Source organism: Adiantum capillus-veneris, chromosome 18 (genome assembly GCF_014529385.1).
Source record: "Adiantum capillus-veneris isolate H3 chromosome 18, ASM1452938v2, whole genome shotgun sequence".
Lineage (NCBI taxonomy): Eukaryota > Viridiplantae > Streptophyta > Polypodiopsida > Polypodiales > Pteridaceae > Adiantum > Adiantum capillus-veneris.
The window spans coordinates 100,519,156-100,537,287 of record NC_140948.1 but is presented as its reverse complement, the minus strand read 5'-3'; the positions used below and the strand labels follow the sequence as shown (position 1 = coordinate 100,537,287).

The 18,132-nt window shown below is 41.9% G+C and overlaps 1 protein-coding gene across 2 annotated transcripts; it reads left to right on the top strand.

Annotated features, from left to right (window-relative positions):
* Positions 1–12,995: 12,995 nt before the first annotated feature.
* LOC147436093 (glucan endo-1,3-beta-glucosidase-like) lies at positions 12,996–14,600 on the top strand. Of its 2 annotated transcripts, none has more exons than XM_086488094.1 (2): positions 12,996–13,181; positions 13,462–14,600. In XM_086488094.1, exons 1-2 carry the CDS (start codon positions 13,109–13,111, stop codon positions 14,436–14,438), a joined length of 1,050 nt encoding a protein of 349 aa, XP_086344220.1. In that variant the 5' UTR covers positions 12,996–13,108; the 3' UTR covers positions 14,439–14,600. The 2 variants fall into 2 exon arrangements, with proteins under 2 accessions (XP_086344220.1, XP_086344221.1); XM_086488095.1 differs by lacking the exon at positions 12,996–13,181 and adding an exon at positions 13,247–13,369.
* The last annotated feature ends 3,532 nt before the right edge of the window (positions 14,601–18,132 follow it).

The window sequence follows — 18,132 nt, the reverse complement described above, 5'->3', positions numbered from 1 at the left end:
TGGGCATATATGAAAAAGAGCTTTTAGCTATTCTACATGCCCTAGACACATGGAATCACTATCTATTGGGGACTCCATTTACTTTATGAACAGACCACCAAAGTCTCATGTACTTCATGATGCAAACCAAGCTTTTCGACAACAAATGAGGTGGAAAATTTTTCTTTTGCAATTTTATTTTCATATTTCTCACATTAATGGTAAGCACAATCAAGTGGCCGATGCACTTTCACGACGACCAAAAGTTAATGCGGTGTCTATAGCTACTCACAATGATCTATCTTTTATGATAGATGAGTATGCAACTGACCTTGAATTTAAAGACGTAATGTCAGCCCTTGCTTTGGGTAAGAAAGAGGAACCATTTACCTTGCAAGATGTTTATCTTCTCCATGGAAATAGGCTATGTGTTATCCACTCCCTTCGTGATAAAGTTATGTATGAATCCCATGCTCCTCCCTATGTGGGACGTAGAGGCATTCAACCTACTCTTCGAGGAGTAGACACATACTTCTATTGGCCTACCATAAAAGTGGACATACAAGAGTATGTTTCAAAATGTGTGGTATGCCAAAAGACTAAGTATGATAGAGGGAAGCAACCTGGATTACTCCAGCCATTACCAATTCCTAATTCACCATGGGAGAGTATTATCTTTGGATTACCCAAGTCTATCCATGGGAATACGGGAATATGGACAATAGTCGACAGGTTTAGCAAGCAAACACACTTTATTCTTGTCAAAAAGACTATTAAGTCACACCAAATGGTAACTCTCTTCATATCAGAGATGTTCAAGCACAATGGATTGCCAACATCGATTGTGTCAGATAGAGATCCTAGAGTGACCAGTAATTTCTAGAAAGGTCTCTTTGAAAATCTAGGTACAAGATTGAATTTCTCTTTGGCCTATTACCCACAAGCGGATGGACAAAGTGAGATAGCCAATCTTACGATACTCGATCTACTAAAAGACTTATGTTACAGAAGTAGATCAACGCTCACAGTGGAAAAAGTACTTACCTCTTGTAGAGTATGTGTACAATAACACTGTCCATACTTCTACGGGAAAAGAACCTTTTGAAATCATTGAGGGAAGACCTAAAAGTCCCTTGCTACTAAAAGTACATGGGAAGATCTTTGTTGCCGATGAGTAGAGCCGTGACCTACAAGAATCTTTCCAAAAGAGTAAGGAGGCTATATCCATCTCTCAACAAAGGAAAAAAGCTATTGTTGACAAGCACAAAAGGGCCTTAACATTTGAAGAAAATGATTGGGTCTTACTTAAGTTTCCCAAGGCTCGGTTGAGGCAAATGAAGGGCAAAAATCCTACGGGCCATCAAAAGAATTATGCTAAACTAGAAGAAAGATACTATGGTCCTTTTTAAATTTTGAAGCCAATCAATGAGATGGCTTATCAACTCAAGTTGCCCAACCATTGGCTCATACACAATGCTTTTCATATGATCCTACTTAAGCCCTACAAAGGAGAGCCACCAAGTGAACCAATTATTGAAGACCCTCCCAAAATCAAAAACCAAGAAGAGGTGTTGCAACCCGAGCTATCCTTCGGCATGAAGACAAGGTATTAAGTTCAAAATTTATCCTTTTGAAGATGCTAGATGGATGAAAGGAATACAGGTTAAGGATAGTATGAACCTTGTCAATGCTTACAATGCTTACAATGCTACGTTAGAGTAAGCAAATGTACACATTTCTTTTAAATAACCAACATTTTTTTCTTATAAGACTAATTCGCTTTTTACAAATTAAATTAGTATGCATACTTTAAATCATGTTTGTGATGATGATGTCTCTCAAACACCAAGTAGAAATTTTCACTCTACTTGGGAGAATGAAATGGACTAAAGAGCAGACATGCTTGCGACAACTATGTCTCCCAAGCACCAAATGGATTAGAAATCCATCTTGGAATGAGTAGTAGGGTGAAAAGGGATCCTCTACCCGCTAAGAAAAATTGACTAATGACTAAGGCTTTATCTCTTCTACCTCATAGTCGAGGATGACTATGATTTCAAGGGAGAGGTAATGTCAAAAATCTAATATCTAACCAACCCAAATGATTTCCTCATATTACACTGATCATTTAATGAGGGGGAATAGATGGGAACAAGGGTTAGAATATAGACATGTGCTTACGGGTCTATCTCAACACGGGGCCAATGGTAAAGGGGTCCAAATGAGAGATGATCTGTCAAAGCACAAAGCCAATTAATGGGGCTTAAAAGACCTTAGGGTTAGCTTCATTCAAAGTCCTCCAAAGTTTTGTGCAAAAGTCCTTAGACCTTAAGTTAAGCTAGGCCATTTCTTGAGGTGCTTGATGATTAAAGTGCATGAGATGCTTGACAACTAAGGTGCAACTTAAGCTAGGCATGTGCTTGAAGGTCAAAGTCAATCCCTACAAGGAGGGGGCGAGCTCTTTAGGCTAGGGGGATGGTAGAGAGAGAGGTGATGCTTTTGCTATTTGCATGCATGATGACTAAGGTGCTTGAGGTGATTAAGCAACTAGGGGTCCAAGGTGCTTAGGGATAGAAAGTCAATGCCAATGCCTACAAAGAAGGAGGCGAGCCCCACATTTTCAGACTACCCTATGTTTAGAACCTAAAGGCTAGAGAGTTGATGGGATTAATCAATTTTTGAATGAAACACCTAATTTGAGAACCAAGAGGAAATCATCAAGGCAAGGTATCCTAGTCTTAAAACTAAAAAATAAACCAACATATAATATTTCTACTGAAGCCATTAGTATGAAGAGCAATCCCATGCACGTCTCTAATAAAGTATTCAACATGCTCCTTGCTAGAGCACTAGATAGCAAGTGCCCCATCAATTTGAGAACAGTATTGTGCAACAACATGGTGGCTCGTACAACAAAGGTGAAAACCCAACACTCATTCAAAGCATGGTACAACTTGTAGTTCTTCTACTAGAACACTTGCGTGCTAGATCAACCTAGAGTCCAAGCAATAACTTTAATGCTGGCAACACTAGAAGGTCAGAAAGACATTGGCATTGAGACAGGACTAGAAGACCAACTAGGGAATTGACTAGACAGAAGCATCAGAACAACCTACAAAGAAACAAAGGCTTTAAAAGGAGTTCTAGGAAAACTTGAGCATGAAAGCAAAGAAATCAGCTTCGACATTTGATCATACGAAAGATCAAGGGATAGCTAAACTGGTAGGCAGATCATCAGCTAACATTGCCATCATACCTCTGCCAAGTAACAATCCAGATATACCGCAATAGAGTTGTACAAAGAGCATGATCAGATCACAAGGATAAATGTCACTAAGAAATTTCATAAAGTAGAAAAACTAGTACTTGCTAGTGCCAAGACACAAAGAGTGACAACAACGATTGTCCAGAGACTACCTATTGACAATCTGCATGCATTGTAGAAATAGCCACTACATGGCCAATTACAGTTGGACACCTCAAACATGGTTCTTACCTACCGAGTCCCAGTAGTAAGATATGATAGTGACAAAAAGATGCCAGTTCTGTAACTGATGGCTGAATAGCCAGAATTTAGACATGCTAGAATACAATCATGAATGTAGTTGCCCAAATAACTGAAACACAAACAATCCTAGAGAATAGAATAATGCAAGAAAATGCAAAATAGTACAAGAAGTCCATAAAGGAGATGGAAAAAGACAATGTAGACTTGGAAGAATTTAACTTCAGCTTGATGGCTATAAACAAAAATTTGATAAAAGAACTTCAACAGAAGGAAGCTACATATGAATCACCTTTTACTCAAAAGCAAGCCAACGTCAATAGTTTAAAGGCAGCCAACAATGTAACCAAGCAAGTTGTGCTGGACAATTACATCTACCAGTCTCCAACTGACATAACTGACTTTGAAGATAACATTACAATGAGCCTAGATGAGGTAAAATATTTGGTTGACATTATGCAAAGTAATCAGGAGGAAGACCACAAAGTACACAAATGCACTAACCAACCAAAATCTAATCAAGCACCTCCAATGCAACCAAGATGGGAAGATGACAAATAGGATAAAGAAGATGACACAACTAAGAAAGAGCCAGAGTCTAATATGAAGTAGAAAGATGATGATGACAATGATGATACAGATCGCCAGATTAGAGGTGAGCATCTGGTCAGGCTGAGCAAACACCAAACCAATCTCAGCAACCACTTGGCCAGACTTCAAAAAACCAATTTGATCAAATTTTGGACACTCAAGAAACTAGAGGAGTCCAAAAGACTAGAGGAGCCCAAGACCAATTACTATTGGCAAGGTTGGCCAAGGGTAAAGCAATTTTGACTGAAGAGGATTCACATATCCAATCTCACAACTCAATGGAAAATCAATTCTAAGTATGAATAAGAATATAAGGCAAGCAAAGATACTATAGATTGAGAGTTATCTACATGTTGATGGTGCCTACTCAGATCTAGAGGGGTTTGAGGTGTTGTATGTGGTAGCGAGAAGGATGGTGAACAAGTGGACAATTCAAAAATACCATGCTTCTAAAGAATGTTAGTTTCCTGAACACCCTAATGTCTCTAAAGAGAATCCCTGAATACATGATACCGCAAGCAAACATATGTGCAGGGAGTCCTCAAATCGGAAGAATGACTACAATGAACACTAAGACTATGCTATTGGGAAACCATCCTGCTTACAAGTGCATGAAGTCAATCAAGAAATAAATGAAGTCAAAAATTCAGAAGCTCCAAATTGAAAATAAAATAAGGGACCAAAGAGTGCACAGTTTGCTTGAAAACAATATAGCTACTACTAGTAGAGGCAAAGTCACACTGATGACTGTGAGAGGGAACATGAGCAGGCCCTCAATCAACTATTTCACTTAGATAAAATTCTTTGAAGAATGATGAATGAAAAAATTGAAACGGTGATACAATATGTTAAAGCTATACCAGATTCACCAATCATGTTGTATGCCCTACCCATGCATGACTTTGAATTGCCGAAACAATCTACCTAATGCACAAATGAACCTGTAGATAGAGAATGATATGTTTAGATAGTTGAGCAACTGTGAGACTAGAATGAGCATACTAATTTTCAGATAGTCAACCAACTACAGGGCTGGAATCTCAACCAACACAGGATTGGAATGTTGACCAACTATGGATTGAAATGAGCATACTAATGCTCTATGGGTGGCATGGAAGTTAGTACTCAATGACATTAAAAAGAAAGATACAATTTTTGAACTGAAGGATGATTTGATCAATTTCAAAGGAATGAGGACCCATTGGAAAGACCAAGTCAGACAGCTAATCAAGCTTACAAATGATCTGTTGGGGTATAAAGCCCAATGTGGTCGCCCAGGTAAGTGGGCGGGCCGCCAGGTATGTACACATATTCTTTTGTAAAAACCTAATAAGAACTCACTATGCTCTACACATTACATTAGAGTGAGTTTACCATATCGCCGTGCTCTTCTTCTCGCACTCTCTCTCGTGTCGCACTTCCGCTCGTACTCCTTCAACTGGTATCAGAGCTCAGATTGAGGCTCGGGGCAGCACTGCAGGAGGCTACAATCACCAACTCAGATTGGAGTGAAATTCGATAGGTGAAGACACGGCCCCAAATCTCGGCCACCGTTGTCAGAATTTCATTCTAAGGTCATCTCGGCCACCGTTCGGCTTCGACAAAGGTCTACGCAGGCCATTTTCGACTACGTGGTCTCGACGGGTGCAGATCCGACTCTGCAAATTTGGGGTTTTCGGCCTACGACTGCAGGTGCTGAGGATATTGACATTCCCAGAGTGTTGATTTGTGGTTGTCTACACATCGAAGGACGGCTCACAGTTCTTGGAGGCGTGTCACATACGACACGGGCGCATCTACACACAGACTGTAGGCGACATCCACTAGTTCATCAGGTAGCTTGTGTTTGCTGCTTGATATTCCAGATTTCATCCTGACATTGCAGGTACTTCCACATGGGATGTATTGTCAGAGATGATGTATGTATGTTGAGGGTTTGCTGGCTGTGAGTCACACAGCAAACAACAGTTGCAGCGGTTACAGCATACAGTGGGAAATTTGTGGATGTATGACTTTGTGGGAAGTCTATGTACTGTCAGATTTACTGCAGCCTTTGTTGAGGGTTGAGTGAGGTTTTATTGAGCTGGGGGATTCTCGAATGTTGAGATCCTTTCGGTGATACAGGTCTTGGAGCGATCCCTCGAGCACCCTTAGATAGGCAGCTAGGATGTATTGACTGTGAGTTAGACATTTGGGATTGCATCTTTGCTTTACTGCCGTTGAGGCATTGTCGTAGTCTATGCTTATAGGAAAGTGACAGGACAGTGAGAGACAGTACAGGTGCAGGACAGGTTTACCCGCAGCTTCCAGTGTCAGAGAGACAGTGTTTTTTGAGCTATTTTTGGTCTGGTTTTGAGTACACCAGAGCCATTTTACAAAGGAGACTCTGCCGAAATTTATGCAGAATCTGAAGCTTTCTTGGTTCATTTGACAGGTTGACATTGGTTCAGAGGTTAGTTTACAGGGGAAACTCTGCCGAATTTTTCCCAGGAAAGTAAACCACTGTGAAGCGTAGCTATGGCTGGATCACAGGACACTGCTCTTTACAATATCAAGCAGCTGGATGGAACCAATTTCCCATTGTGGAAGAAGCAGATTTGGCACGTGTTGGTACAAAAGAAGCAGATAAAACCTATAAAGCTCAAAGGGATAAAACCAGAAGATATGGACGAAGATGAATGGAGCGAAATGGATGAATTGGTACTTTCTACCATTATGCTGACTTTGGCAGAAAGCGTTTACTTCAATGTAGCAGACGAGATGTCGGCTTATCAAGCATGGTTAAAGCTGAGTGATCTTTATGAGAAGCAGAGTGCAGCTTCACAGGTATACTGGCTTAAGAAGATGGTTGACTTGAAGATGAAAGAAGGGACACCTATGTCCAATCATCTAAATGAATTCAACACAATCTACAGTCAATTGTCAGCTCAAAGTGTCAAGTTTGATGAACCTGTTAGAGCTATGTTCCTGTTGATCACATTGCCGGAAAGTTGGGACACTTTTCGCACATCTTTGAGTAATTCTGCGCCTCCAGATGGTTTGAACATAGCAGGTGTAGAAGGAAGTCTGCTTACTGAAGAAACCAATAGAAAGACAATGGACAAAGGCAAAGGAACAGCCTTAGTTGTCAGGGGAAGGACCAAAGAAAAGTACAAAGGTGGAAAGAGGAATCAGTCTCGTAGCAAATCCCGCAGTGCAAAAGGCAAGAGTGACATAGAATGCTACCATTGTGGCAAGAAGGGTCACATGAAAAGAGACTGCAGAGAATGGAAAGCAGAAAAAGGCAAAGAGAAAGCTAAAGACCATGGTGAGAAGAACAATTCCTCAGTGAAGATTCAAGAAATAAATGTGACAAACACTATTGCAGAGGATGACAGTCTAGTGTCAGGAGACATCTACTTCTTGAAGAATACAATGGACTCAGCTCTTCTTACAGCATCTGATGGAAATGCACTGAGTGACTGGATTATAGACTCAGGGGCATCACTTCATGTGTCTCCAAACAAGGAGTGGTTTACCTCTTATGTGACCACTAAAGATCATGTTCGGCAAGGCAATGGGAAGACATGTGAGATCTTAGGTGTTTTAGATGTTCAATTGAAGTTTCAGAATGGCTCTTCTTTCACGCTAAAGAATGTGAGACATGTTCCCACAATTACAAAGAGCTTGATCAGCACAAGTTTACTTGATGATGCTGGCTACGTCACCACTTTTGGACAGAACATGTGGAAGATATCCAAGGGTTCTATGACAGTAGCACATGGAGTAAAGTCTGGAGGACTTTACATGATTTATGTATCAAATGTCTCTAAAAATGTAATCAATGTAACCGAGCAGCCGAACGTTTCTTTGTGGCATAGCCGGTTAGGACATATGTCCAAGAAGGGAATGGAAATCTTGTCTCGTTCTGGTTATTTGCCTGGCTTTTCATTTAATGATTTTGAATTCTGTGAACATTGTCTGTATGGTAAGAAAACAGAGCAGCCACATAAGCATAGAAGCAGTAGAAGAGATACACAATTGGCACTTGTTCATAGTGATTTGTGTGGACCTATGCCTAACCTATCTCTAGGGGGAGCTTCTTACTTTATGACATTTATAGATGATTACTCGAGGAAAGTATGGGTTTACTTTCTCAAGCACAAGGATGAAGCGTTTAGTGTTTTCAAAACGTTTGTGACACTTGTGGAGAATCAGAGTGGCAAGAACCTTAAATGCTTATGCACTGACAATGGTGGAGAGTATGTTTCAAAGGCCTTTCAGGACTTTTGTGAGTCAAAAGGTATAAAATGTGAACTTACTGCTCCTTACAATCCTCCTCAAAATGGTGTTGCTGAGAGGATGAATAGGACCACACAAGAGAAGGTCAGAAGTATGGTGTCTAATGCACAGTTGCCAAATGGGTTTTGGGCTGAAGCTGTATCAACAGCTGTTCATCTTGTAAATAGATCTCCTAGCAAGGTTTTGCAGAAGGATTCAGTGCCAGAGATGGTATAGTCAGGCAAAATGCCCTCATACAAGCATCTCAAAGTCTTTGGTTGTGAGGCATATACTCACGTTCCAAAGGAATGTAGGAACAAACTTGAGCCAAAGAGTAGAAAGTGCATCTTTCTAGGCTATGGTAATTCTGGTGAGATGGGGTACAGACTTTGGGATCCTGAATCCAGAAAGGTTGTCTGCAGCAATGATGTTCACTTTAATGAATCCAAATATCATTCTAAACCAGAGAGGGTTGAGGAGATTAGAAGAGTTGTCTTCCAAGAAGATGGACCTGCATGTGCAAGACAAAATGTCAGGGCTCAAGAGGTTCAAGGACAGGATAGAGTGGAACCACAGGTTGTGGCTGAGCCTGAGCCACCTATTGTGCGTAGATCTGGACGTGTCACGTGACCTCCTGATCGGTTTGTTCCATCTATGAACTATGTCATGTTGACTGATTGCAATGAGCCTTCATGTTACAAGGAAGCAGTGCAAATGAAGGACTCCGGGAATTGGCAATTGGCCATGCAGTCAGAGATGATAGCTATGCATAAAACAAGACATGGAAGCTAGTTAAATTACCACAGGGCGAAAAGGCTCTACCTTGTAAATGGGTTTACAGGTATAAGATCACCGCTCATGATAGTCAGCCAAAGTACAAAGCAAGGCTTGTTGCCAAGGGCTTTAAGCAAGAACAAGGCATTGACTTTGATGAAGTCTTCTCTCCGGTGGTCAAAATGACTACATTGAGATGCTTTCTTGCATTGGTTGCCATATTAGATTTGGTGTTGCACCAAATGGATGTCAAGACAGCGTTCTTGCATGGTGATTTAGATGTGGAAATTTACATGCAACAGCCAGAAGGGTTTGTTGAGAAAGGCAAGGAAGATTGGGTATGCCAGTTGTTAAAGAGTCTTTATGGCTTAAAACAATCACCGAGGGCATGGTACCATAAATTCCACAAGTTTATGCTTTCTCAAGGCTACAAACGTAGTGAGTTCGATCACTGTCTATATACAAAGAAGGCTAAGGATGGCAGTTGGATGATCCTTATTTTGTATGTGGATGACATGTTGATTGCAGGCAAGCACTTGGAAGAAATTTCAGCTTTGAAGTCAAAGATGGGAAAATGGTTTGACATGAAAGACATGGGTGAGGCAAGTCATATACTTGGTATGCGCATTGAGAGAGACAGATCAAAGAAGTTGATTTGGTTATCTCAAACAGAGTATATTGACAAGGTTTTGCAACGTTTCAATATGGAGAAGGGAAAGGCATTGAGTGTTCCACTGCCACCATATGTGAAACTTAGCAAACAAGATTGTCCTGTGTCTGAGGAAGAACAAGCTGAAATGGATAAGATTCCATATGCGTCTGTAGTGGGTAGTTTGATGTATGCAATGATTTCTACTCGCCCAGACATTGCATTTGCAGTGGGAGTAGTAAGTCGATACATGTCAAACCCAGGCAAGAAACATTGGGAGGCAGTGAAAGGAATATTGAGATACCTGAAAGCTACAAAGAGTATGCGTATATGCTATGGGAGTCAGGAGCTAAGTGTAAAGGGTTTTACAGACTCAGATTATGCAGGTGACTTAGACAACCAAAGGTCTACGTCAGGGTATGTCTTTACATTGGCTGGTGGAGCAGTATCATGGCGTTCTAGATTACAAGATTGTGTTACTCAGTCTACTACAGAGGCTGAATATGTTGCAGCATCAGAGGCATGCAAAGAATCAATTTGGCTTAATCGACTAGTAACAGATTTGGGAATCAAAGAAGAGATGCCTGTGTTATATTGTGATAGTCAAAGTGCTATACAATTGGCTCGCAATCCAGTTTATCACTCAAAGACAAAGCATGTGGATGTGAAGTATCATTTCATCAGGGAAATGCTCGAGGATAAGCAACTTCAACTTGTCAAAGTTCACACCACAAAAAATCCTGCTGATCTACTTACAAAAGGACTTCCCTCAGAGAGCTTTGCGCATTTACGCAAGCAGTTAGGTGTAGGGTAGTACACCACTTCTCTACATCTCTTGTATATTAGCTTGTATAGTAGCTTCTCTCACACTTAAAGTACCACATTGGACTTTAAGTGGGAGGTTGTTGGGGTATAAAGCCCAATGTGGTCGTCCAGGTAAGTGGACGGGCCGCTAGGTATGTACACATATTATTTTATAAAAACCTAATAAGAACGCACTATGCTCTACACATTACAGTAGAGCGAGTTCACCATATCGTCGTGCTCTTCTTCTCGCACTCTCTCTCGCGTCGCACTTCCGCTCGTACTCCTTCATGATCTACTTTATCTATCTGTGGAGGCATCAAAGAGTCGAAAGAAAGAAGTGGCCAACAAAGCCAATCATGAGACAAACGTCAAAGAGATGTATGAAGTATTCTTTGAAGCTCAGATGAAGAACAATCAGCTGGGTGGATACAAATCGCTTCAATGTGCCACAAGTTGGCTACCAGAGCTAGGATGACAAAGGAAAGAAAAGTTTGTATGACCTAGATGCGAAGAAATGGCTTGCACTGATGCCTTATGAAGTCAAGATGCCGACACAAAAAAGGGAGAAATTGGAGCAAGAGGTTATCTATAGAATCATCATGAAGGAAAACGAAACCTCCAATATTCCCTAGAACCAGATGGTGATTAGACTTGTTGGACCACCAGCTTGAATTGTTTAGTGACCTGAAATGAAGAAGTCTTTAGACAAGCCAAAGCGCAAGCGAAAGCAAACGAAATGAATTCTTTGCGTTTGAAACATTGTATATGACAGAATTCAAGAAAGGAGAGAGGATGTAGATGGTGGGGCCAACCCCTTATTTACAAATTGAGGCCTTTTGAAGTTACAACCAACGACCAAATGCCATGTGTAGGAAATAGTGTCATATCGTATGAGTCACGACCATGCTGACGAGTTAGAACCTAGTTCCAATACTTATAAATAAGACCTGCTAATCTCATTTTAGCTCTTTTGACTCCCTAGAATCCCTTGAGTCTCTCTTAGATCTTTTGTTAGTAGCACTTTATTCCATTGCACTTTGTAAACCAAAACATGATTTCAGGTTTCAGTCATTTGTGTCTAGAATCTTGTACCACTTTAGCTGAATCTAAATCTAAATCTGAACACTATAATGAATTGCTCCCATTCAGTGTCTTATAATCTGAATTTTCCATTTCATTTGAGTCTAGGCATGTGTCTGAATTTTGAATCTGTCGTCTGATCATTTGAACTTATCTAAAGTCTGAGGCTGTCATCTAGTCATCTGAAGTTCGGTTCTCTCATTGGGCCATCTGAACTTATTCAGTAACTCTACGTCTAATTCTGGAATAGCTGTCAAGTGACCCAACTCATTCCACCCCTTAAAGCCAGTCTATGTTGATTGTAAGGATGGTAATGTTTTCTCATCTAAACGGTGGATGTCTTGGCTCGGGCCGAGCATGACTACCCTTGCAATTCTTTTTGGATATTTCAATATATCAACTCATATTTGTGAGTATTGCAAACAAAGAAGTGGACATGAATTGATTAACCCCTATGTTTTCATGAATTGATGGTTACAAAACCCCCTCTTGTTAATGTACCTCTGTTAAACTACTTAAAATTTCAAAAATAATAAACCTCTCTTGCTGAATCACGTGGTACATTAACATGATTATACAGTGGAGCCCCTCTTGGAGATGCAATGGCCCTCCCCACCTTTAGCTTTGAGCTATGCTCAACCTCGCTCTCTCACCTAGAGGCGCTTTTGTGGCACCCAACACACCACCTTGCACTATCAAGGTCACATTGTTCTCAATAGTGAGTTCAACGCCTATAAATAGTGCCATCTCCACCATACTAAGTGCTCACTCCGCATGGTTGTGCTCTCTTAGCAAACAAGCAACATAGCAAAGACTAAGATATAGAATCGGTGTGATTGACCCTTGGAAGTGGCCACTAACTCTACAGACATTGGGCCAGTAAAAGTGTACATGGGGCAAGTGATTGTGCCTTGCATGCTTCTCCTCTACGACTTGGTTTTCAGTGGGCCAGAAAGAGATCCATATTTGGCAAAAAAGAACGTGAAGTTAGGCAGACTGCAATTGAGGTGTTTTGTAGTGCACTTTATGGTGCTTCACATACACTTGGCAGGCCAAAAAGCCCTTCAATGATTAAGCAAAAGTTCTTAGTGTGTTGGTGAGGATAGACTACCACTAAGGCCTATTGTAGCCCATAGGCTTGGGAGGCCAAAAAGCCCTTCAGTGATTAAGCAATAGAAAAGAAACAAGCTCTTATGTGCATGAATCATTCCTTGTGCAAATAATGGTAAGTCCAATTTTTTCGGTGAGGGGTAAAGACTCCCCCACTCTCTCTTCAGACTCTTTTACCTCTTCAACATCCCGTCTTCACATGCTCGCGGCGTGGATAAATAAAGGAGCCCACTGCTTTCTTTCTGCACCATATAGGCTATTCACAACTCAATTCCCCGCCCGTGTTCGCGCCTTATTACTCACCCCCGCTCTCAAAAACACACACACACACGCGCGCGCTCACACACACACACATGATGCTGGGCGGGTTGTCTGCCTCCGTCCTCCTCACTTTGGTGCTAGCATACTATCAAGGTTGCGCGGAAGGTGACTCTCTCTCTCTCTCTCACACACACACACACACACACAGCATGCGGAGCCATATATTAATGTAGTACAGCAGTCATGGTGGCGGTAGGTTGTAACCTCTACAAACTCAGATATCTGCAGGTCATGGGGGTTGTGTGAATCGGATGCAGTGCATGTGGTTTTGTGTGGTATAATATAAGCTTGTGGTCTCTCTCTCTCTCTCTCTCTCTCTCTCTCTCTCTCTCTCTCTCTGTCTATGGGCTATTTCTAAAGAAAGGAATGCAATTGGTTTTGACAGGAGCTGGGTCAGTAGGGGTGGCTTATGGGAGGCTTGGAAACAACCTGCCCCCTCATGGGCAGGTTGTCCGCCTATTGCAGGCCAACGGCTTCAAAAGCGCCATGATTTACGACACAGAACCGGCGGTGCTAGAAGCATTCATAGGGTCTGGCATAGGCCTCACTGTGCAAGCAACCAATGAGGAATTGCAAAGCCTTGCTTCTGACGCCGATGCGGCCCATCAATGGGTGCAAGTACGTATCCTACCATATGCGTCCACCATCAAATACATTGCCATTGGCAACGAAGTGCTCACCGCTGACCATGAAAAATCTCCACTCCTCTATCCCTCCATGGTTAACATCCGGAACGCCCTGATTGCGTTCAACCTCGATAGCGTAATCAAGGTGTCAACAACCCATGCGGCGAATGTGCTAGATGCGACAAGCTCCTTCCCACCATCGAATGGCCAATTCAACGCCTCTCTTTTGCAATACATGGAGCCGATCCTTGGATTCTTGTCTTTGACAGAAGCACCCTTCATGGCGAATGTATATCCATTTCTTGCATATTTAGGTGCAAATGGCGACATAAAGCTGCCATACGCATTGCTTGAGAGTGCGAGTGCACCCAATCAGATTGTGGTGGATGGGGGTGCGGGGCTTATGTACACAAACTTGTTTGATGCGCAGCTAGACACGTTTGTTAGTGCTCTAGAGAAATTGGGTTATGGTAATCTTGCATTGGTGGTGACAGAAACAGGGTGGCCGTCGGGAGGTGGAACAGATGCAACGAGTGTTGTAAATGCACAGAAGTATGTCAACAATGTGCTGGCACATGTCATGGGAGGCACGGGTACGCCAAGGCGGCCCGCCCTTGGTTTGCAAGTATTCATCTTTGCTCTCTTCAATGAGAATGAGAAGACTGGGCCGGAGTATGAGCGGCACTTTGGCCTCTTCTACCCCGATCAATCGCGAGTATATGATCTCACATTGTAATGAAATACTGTTAGATTAAGAGAGCTTCAGTAATGGCGTTTTTCCTCAAAGACTGATTCTTCATTAATCAAACCTCCCTATTGATGTCAGGGGGTCCATGAAGATACGAGTGTAAATTGATTTGAAATATTATACATCACTGAAAAGGATTCTTTTGATCCATACCATCCCCCATTTGGGATTACTGTGTATGGCATGTGATCTGAGCTCATGCTTGGAATACCACCTATGATCAAACATCGGTCTTTATGTATCGTCGTCCGTACAGCTATCTTTCGGGATTTCTCCAAGTAATCAACAGTAATGTTACAGAGAGCCCAGAGGTTATGTCATGAAGGCTTAGAATGTGATCACGCGTGCATCAGTTAGCCTTCCATCACAAGAAGATTTAGAAATTTTCTCATGTAGGAAACGGGAGCCTTTTTCAGTGTTTTTCGTAACATCATGAGCTTCTGCTCGGGAGGCACGGCATACCTAACGAGGTATGAATGGGGGCAGGGAACCCACCCCCCACCCCCCCCCCCCCCACCACCGAATGTGGTCAGGCGTGCATCAGTTAGCCTTCCATCACAAGAAGATTTAAAAATTTTATCATGGAGGAAACGGGAGCCTTTTTCAGTGTTTTTCATACAATGCATAACATCATGAGCTTTTGCTCGGGAAGCTAGGTACGATTGGGGGTAGGGGACTGCCGCCCCCCCCCCCCCCCCCCCACCAGGTTGGCGGTCCCTTGCTCCCAATCGTACCTAGCTAGGTATGTCGTGCCTCCCTCACAAAAGCTCATGATGTTGAGGTAAAGTCATAATGTGGGAATTATTGTGAGAATCTGTCCAAAACTTCTTGTGTGCATAGTGGCATAGAAGACAAAAAACTAGTGTAGTTGTGACCATGCATGAGGCATAGCTATTTTAAAAAGGAACCGATATCTATGCATTGTGTGACCACTGCCTTAGTTGAGTGTAGTGATTGATGGATAGCATGACTGCCCCTTTATATAGCTTTAGGTGGTGATATATCGAAATCTTGATAGTAATATGGGAATTGCCAAAAGTAGACCAGGACTTTTGATGGTTGGAAGAGACTTATCTTCCATGGGTAGGTGGGATATCAACAAACACAAAGTTAAATTTGCTTACAATCTCTAAAATAAAGTTACAACACTTATTACCATGATTATCTAACAGGGTTTGGAGGCTAATAACCATTGTCTGGTTGTATTTTCAAATATAGTGAAGCATGTCCTATAAAGGGTGTGGTCACGTGCGGCTTAGTTGTCACTAAGCCTCGACAACTTCTTACGTGTTCAGAGAGCATGCACCGACTGCAGCGGGTAGAGAGAGGAAGACCAAGGCACAGAAAAGAAAAAGAGAGCGCCTTAAGCTCACCGGCAAAGAAAATGCATAGTTTTGTAACTATGCCTTTTTAGGCATAGTTACATTACGAAGCAGGTCAAAAGCTGCTGCCGCCTGTCAGATCCAATCGACTGATCTTATAGAAAACTAAGCCTTGTGTGACCATAGCCTAAGAACTAATATTGTCCATATTCAGTACTGCCTATGAAACAACAATTTCTATCATAAAACCAATCAAAGTTGCATGATGACTTTTAAACATACTTAATATGCCATTACTTGTCCTTTATGAATGGATGCCCGCCGTTAATTGAGTTGAAGAATTTGCTGCAAAGTAATCATAGCACACTCGTTTTCCCTGTTGTCTAAATGCTCTTGCAATATTTTATGTTAATATGTAGCATACAGCCCTGTCTCATCTTGTTGCTCTATTGACTCATTTGCATTTCAAAACACATTAGTCATGTTTTTTTTTTTTTTGGTGAACATTATTGTCATATACACAAAAGAAGTTTTGGACAAATTCTCACAATAATTCCCACATTGTGACTTACCTCAACATCATGAGCTTCTGTGAGGGAGGCAGCGCAGACCGCCGGCCCCTCGGAATCGTACCGAGTTAGGTATGCGCTGCCTCCCTCACAGAAGCTCATGATGTTATTCATTGTATGAAAAACACTGGAAAAGACTCCATTTTCCTACATGAGAAAAATTCTAAATCTCCTTGTGATATATTGCACATGACCTTAGTGGCTCTCCTCTATCTATAAGTATCATCTTCTTACTTGGTGAGCCTAAAGCGCTTTTACTAAATGATGCCAGGGAGGGAGTTAAAGCCACTCGACTCAATCCCAACCCTTGATTATGAGTTTAATCCAACGTCTTGAAAAACCACAACGATGAAGCAATAAAAACAGATTTCACCGCGAAAAAAAAAAAGCCAAAACCCCTTGCTCTGCAGCCAGATATTAAGCTCGTTGGCAGCGGTTTGCAGAGCAATCAGATAGTGGTGCTCCACAAGTATCTCTCTCTCTCTCTTAAAAGAAGAAGCTGGCCGGGGCCTGCAAGGAAAGAGCTCGATAGAGAGGTATCATGGCCTGCAAACAGCAGGAAGAGGGTGACATCTCGGAGCTCCTCTCTCTCTCTCTCTCTCTCTCTCTCTCTCTCTCTCTCTCTCCTTGTGCGCACATCCACAGCTCCTACAAACAATATAGAGCTATCGGTAAAATCCAATCATCAATGTCCATATGGTTGCGTTCAATGCTTGCCATGCGCGACCAACCAATCCACGAGCTGGTTGACGCACTGCCTCCTCTTATTATTTTTTTCCTTTTTCTCGCGGTAGACTTCTACCTCTCTTTCCAATTCTGTTTTCTGCTTATTGTAGATCCGATACAGGAAAGCGACCGAACTTGGATCGCCATGTGGTTGCGTTCAAGGCCTGCCACCGCAGTGCCACGCACCTTATTTTTCTCGATGATCGCTGCTGATCAGCCTCAGTAATGTTAGAAAAAAACCGGGTCCGATGTATTTTAACCGGCTGAAATCCTAAAATCTCGGTTAGATATTGAGCTTGCCTTGAAGAAAACCCGGAAATTTTCACAAGTTTTAGTGTAATTACCGGCAAAAGCTTCAAATTTTGATCTAAAAACCGGGAGAACTTCAAGTTTGCCCTTATTTTCTTTGGTTAGGAAAAATGTTTTTTGCTAGCCCTACGTTGCTGTGTTCCCTTGCCAGAGGCATACATTTATCTTGCAAAAATAACTATTTTCAATCACCACTTACTCACAAGAGAACGGATTAGCACATCAAAAGCTTATGTTGTATGAGGACTTTAATTCGGACGAAGTGCAACTGCTTCTTCTACACAATCGCGAGCCACCTTCAATGGTTAGTTGCAGTTTACTATCAATGTGCAGCTTGATATAGAAAATACTTGCGTCAATCATAGGCTACATATTCTCTTCTACTCATGCGCCATGATTGCATAGGTCGAGCAGGTGCTTTGGGTGCCATGACAAATAGGATAAATAGGGATCATAGCCACATGGATGCAATGATTGAAGGATTGCTAGATAGCATGTTGATCTCAAGGGATAGATACAATAGAGATACTACTAATGATGATGATCATGAATGCAAAGACAAGAGTAGGAGGGATTAACATGATAAAAACCGTAGCTCTTTACAAGGGCCTCAACCACAAGAAATTGTCAAGGATCATGGCTACTTTGTGCGGCTTGCGGCCTTTCATGAACGAAAGGAAGGGATTGTACAATGAATCTCTTTACTTGATAAGCCTAAGGAGGTTTTCCCAAACGAGGCACAGATAATGGGCCACA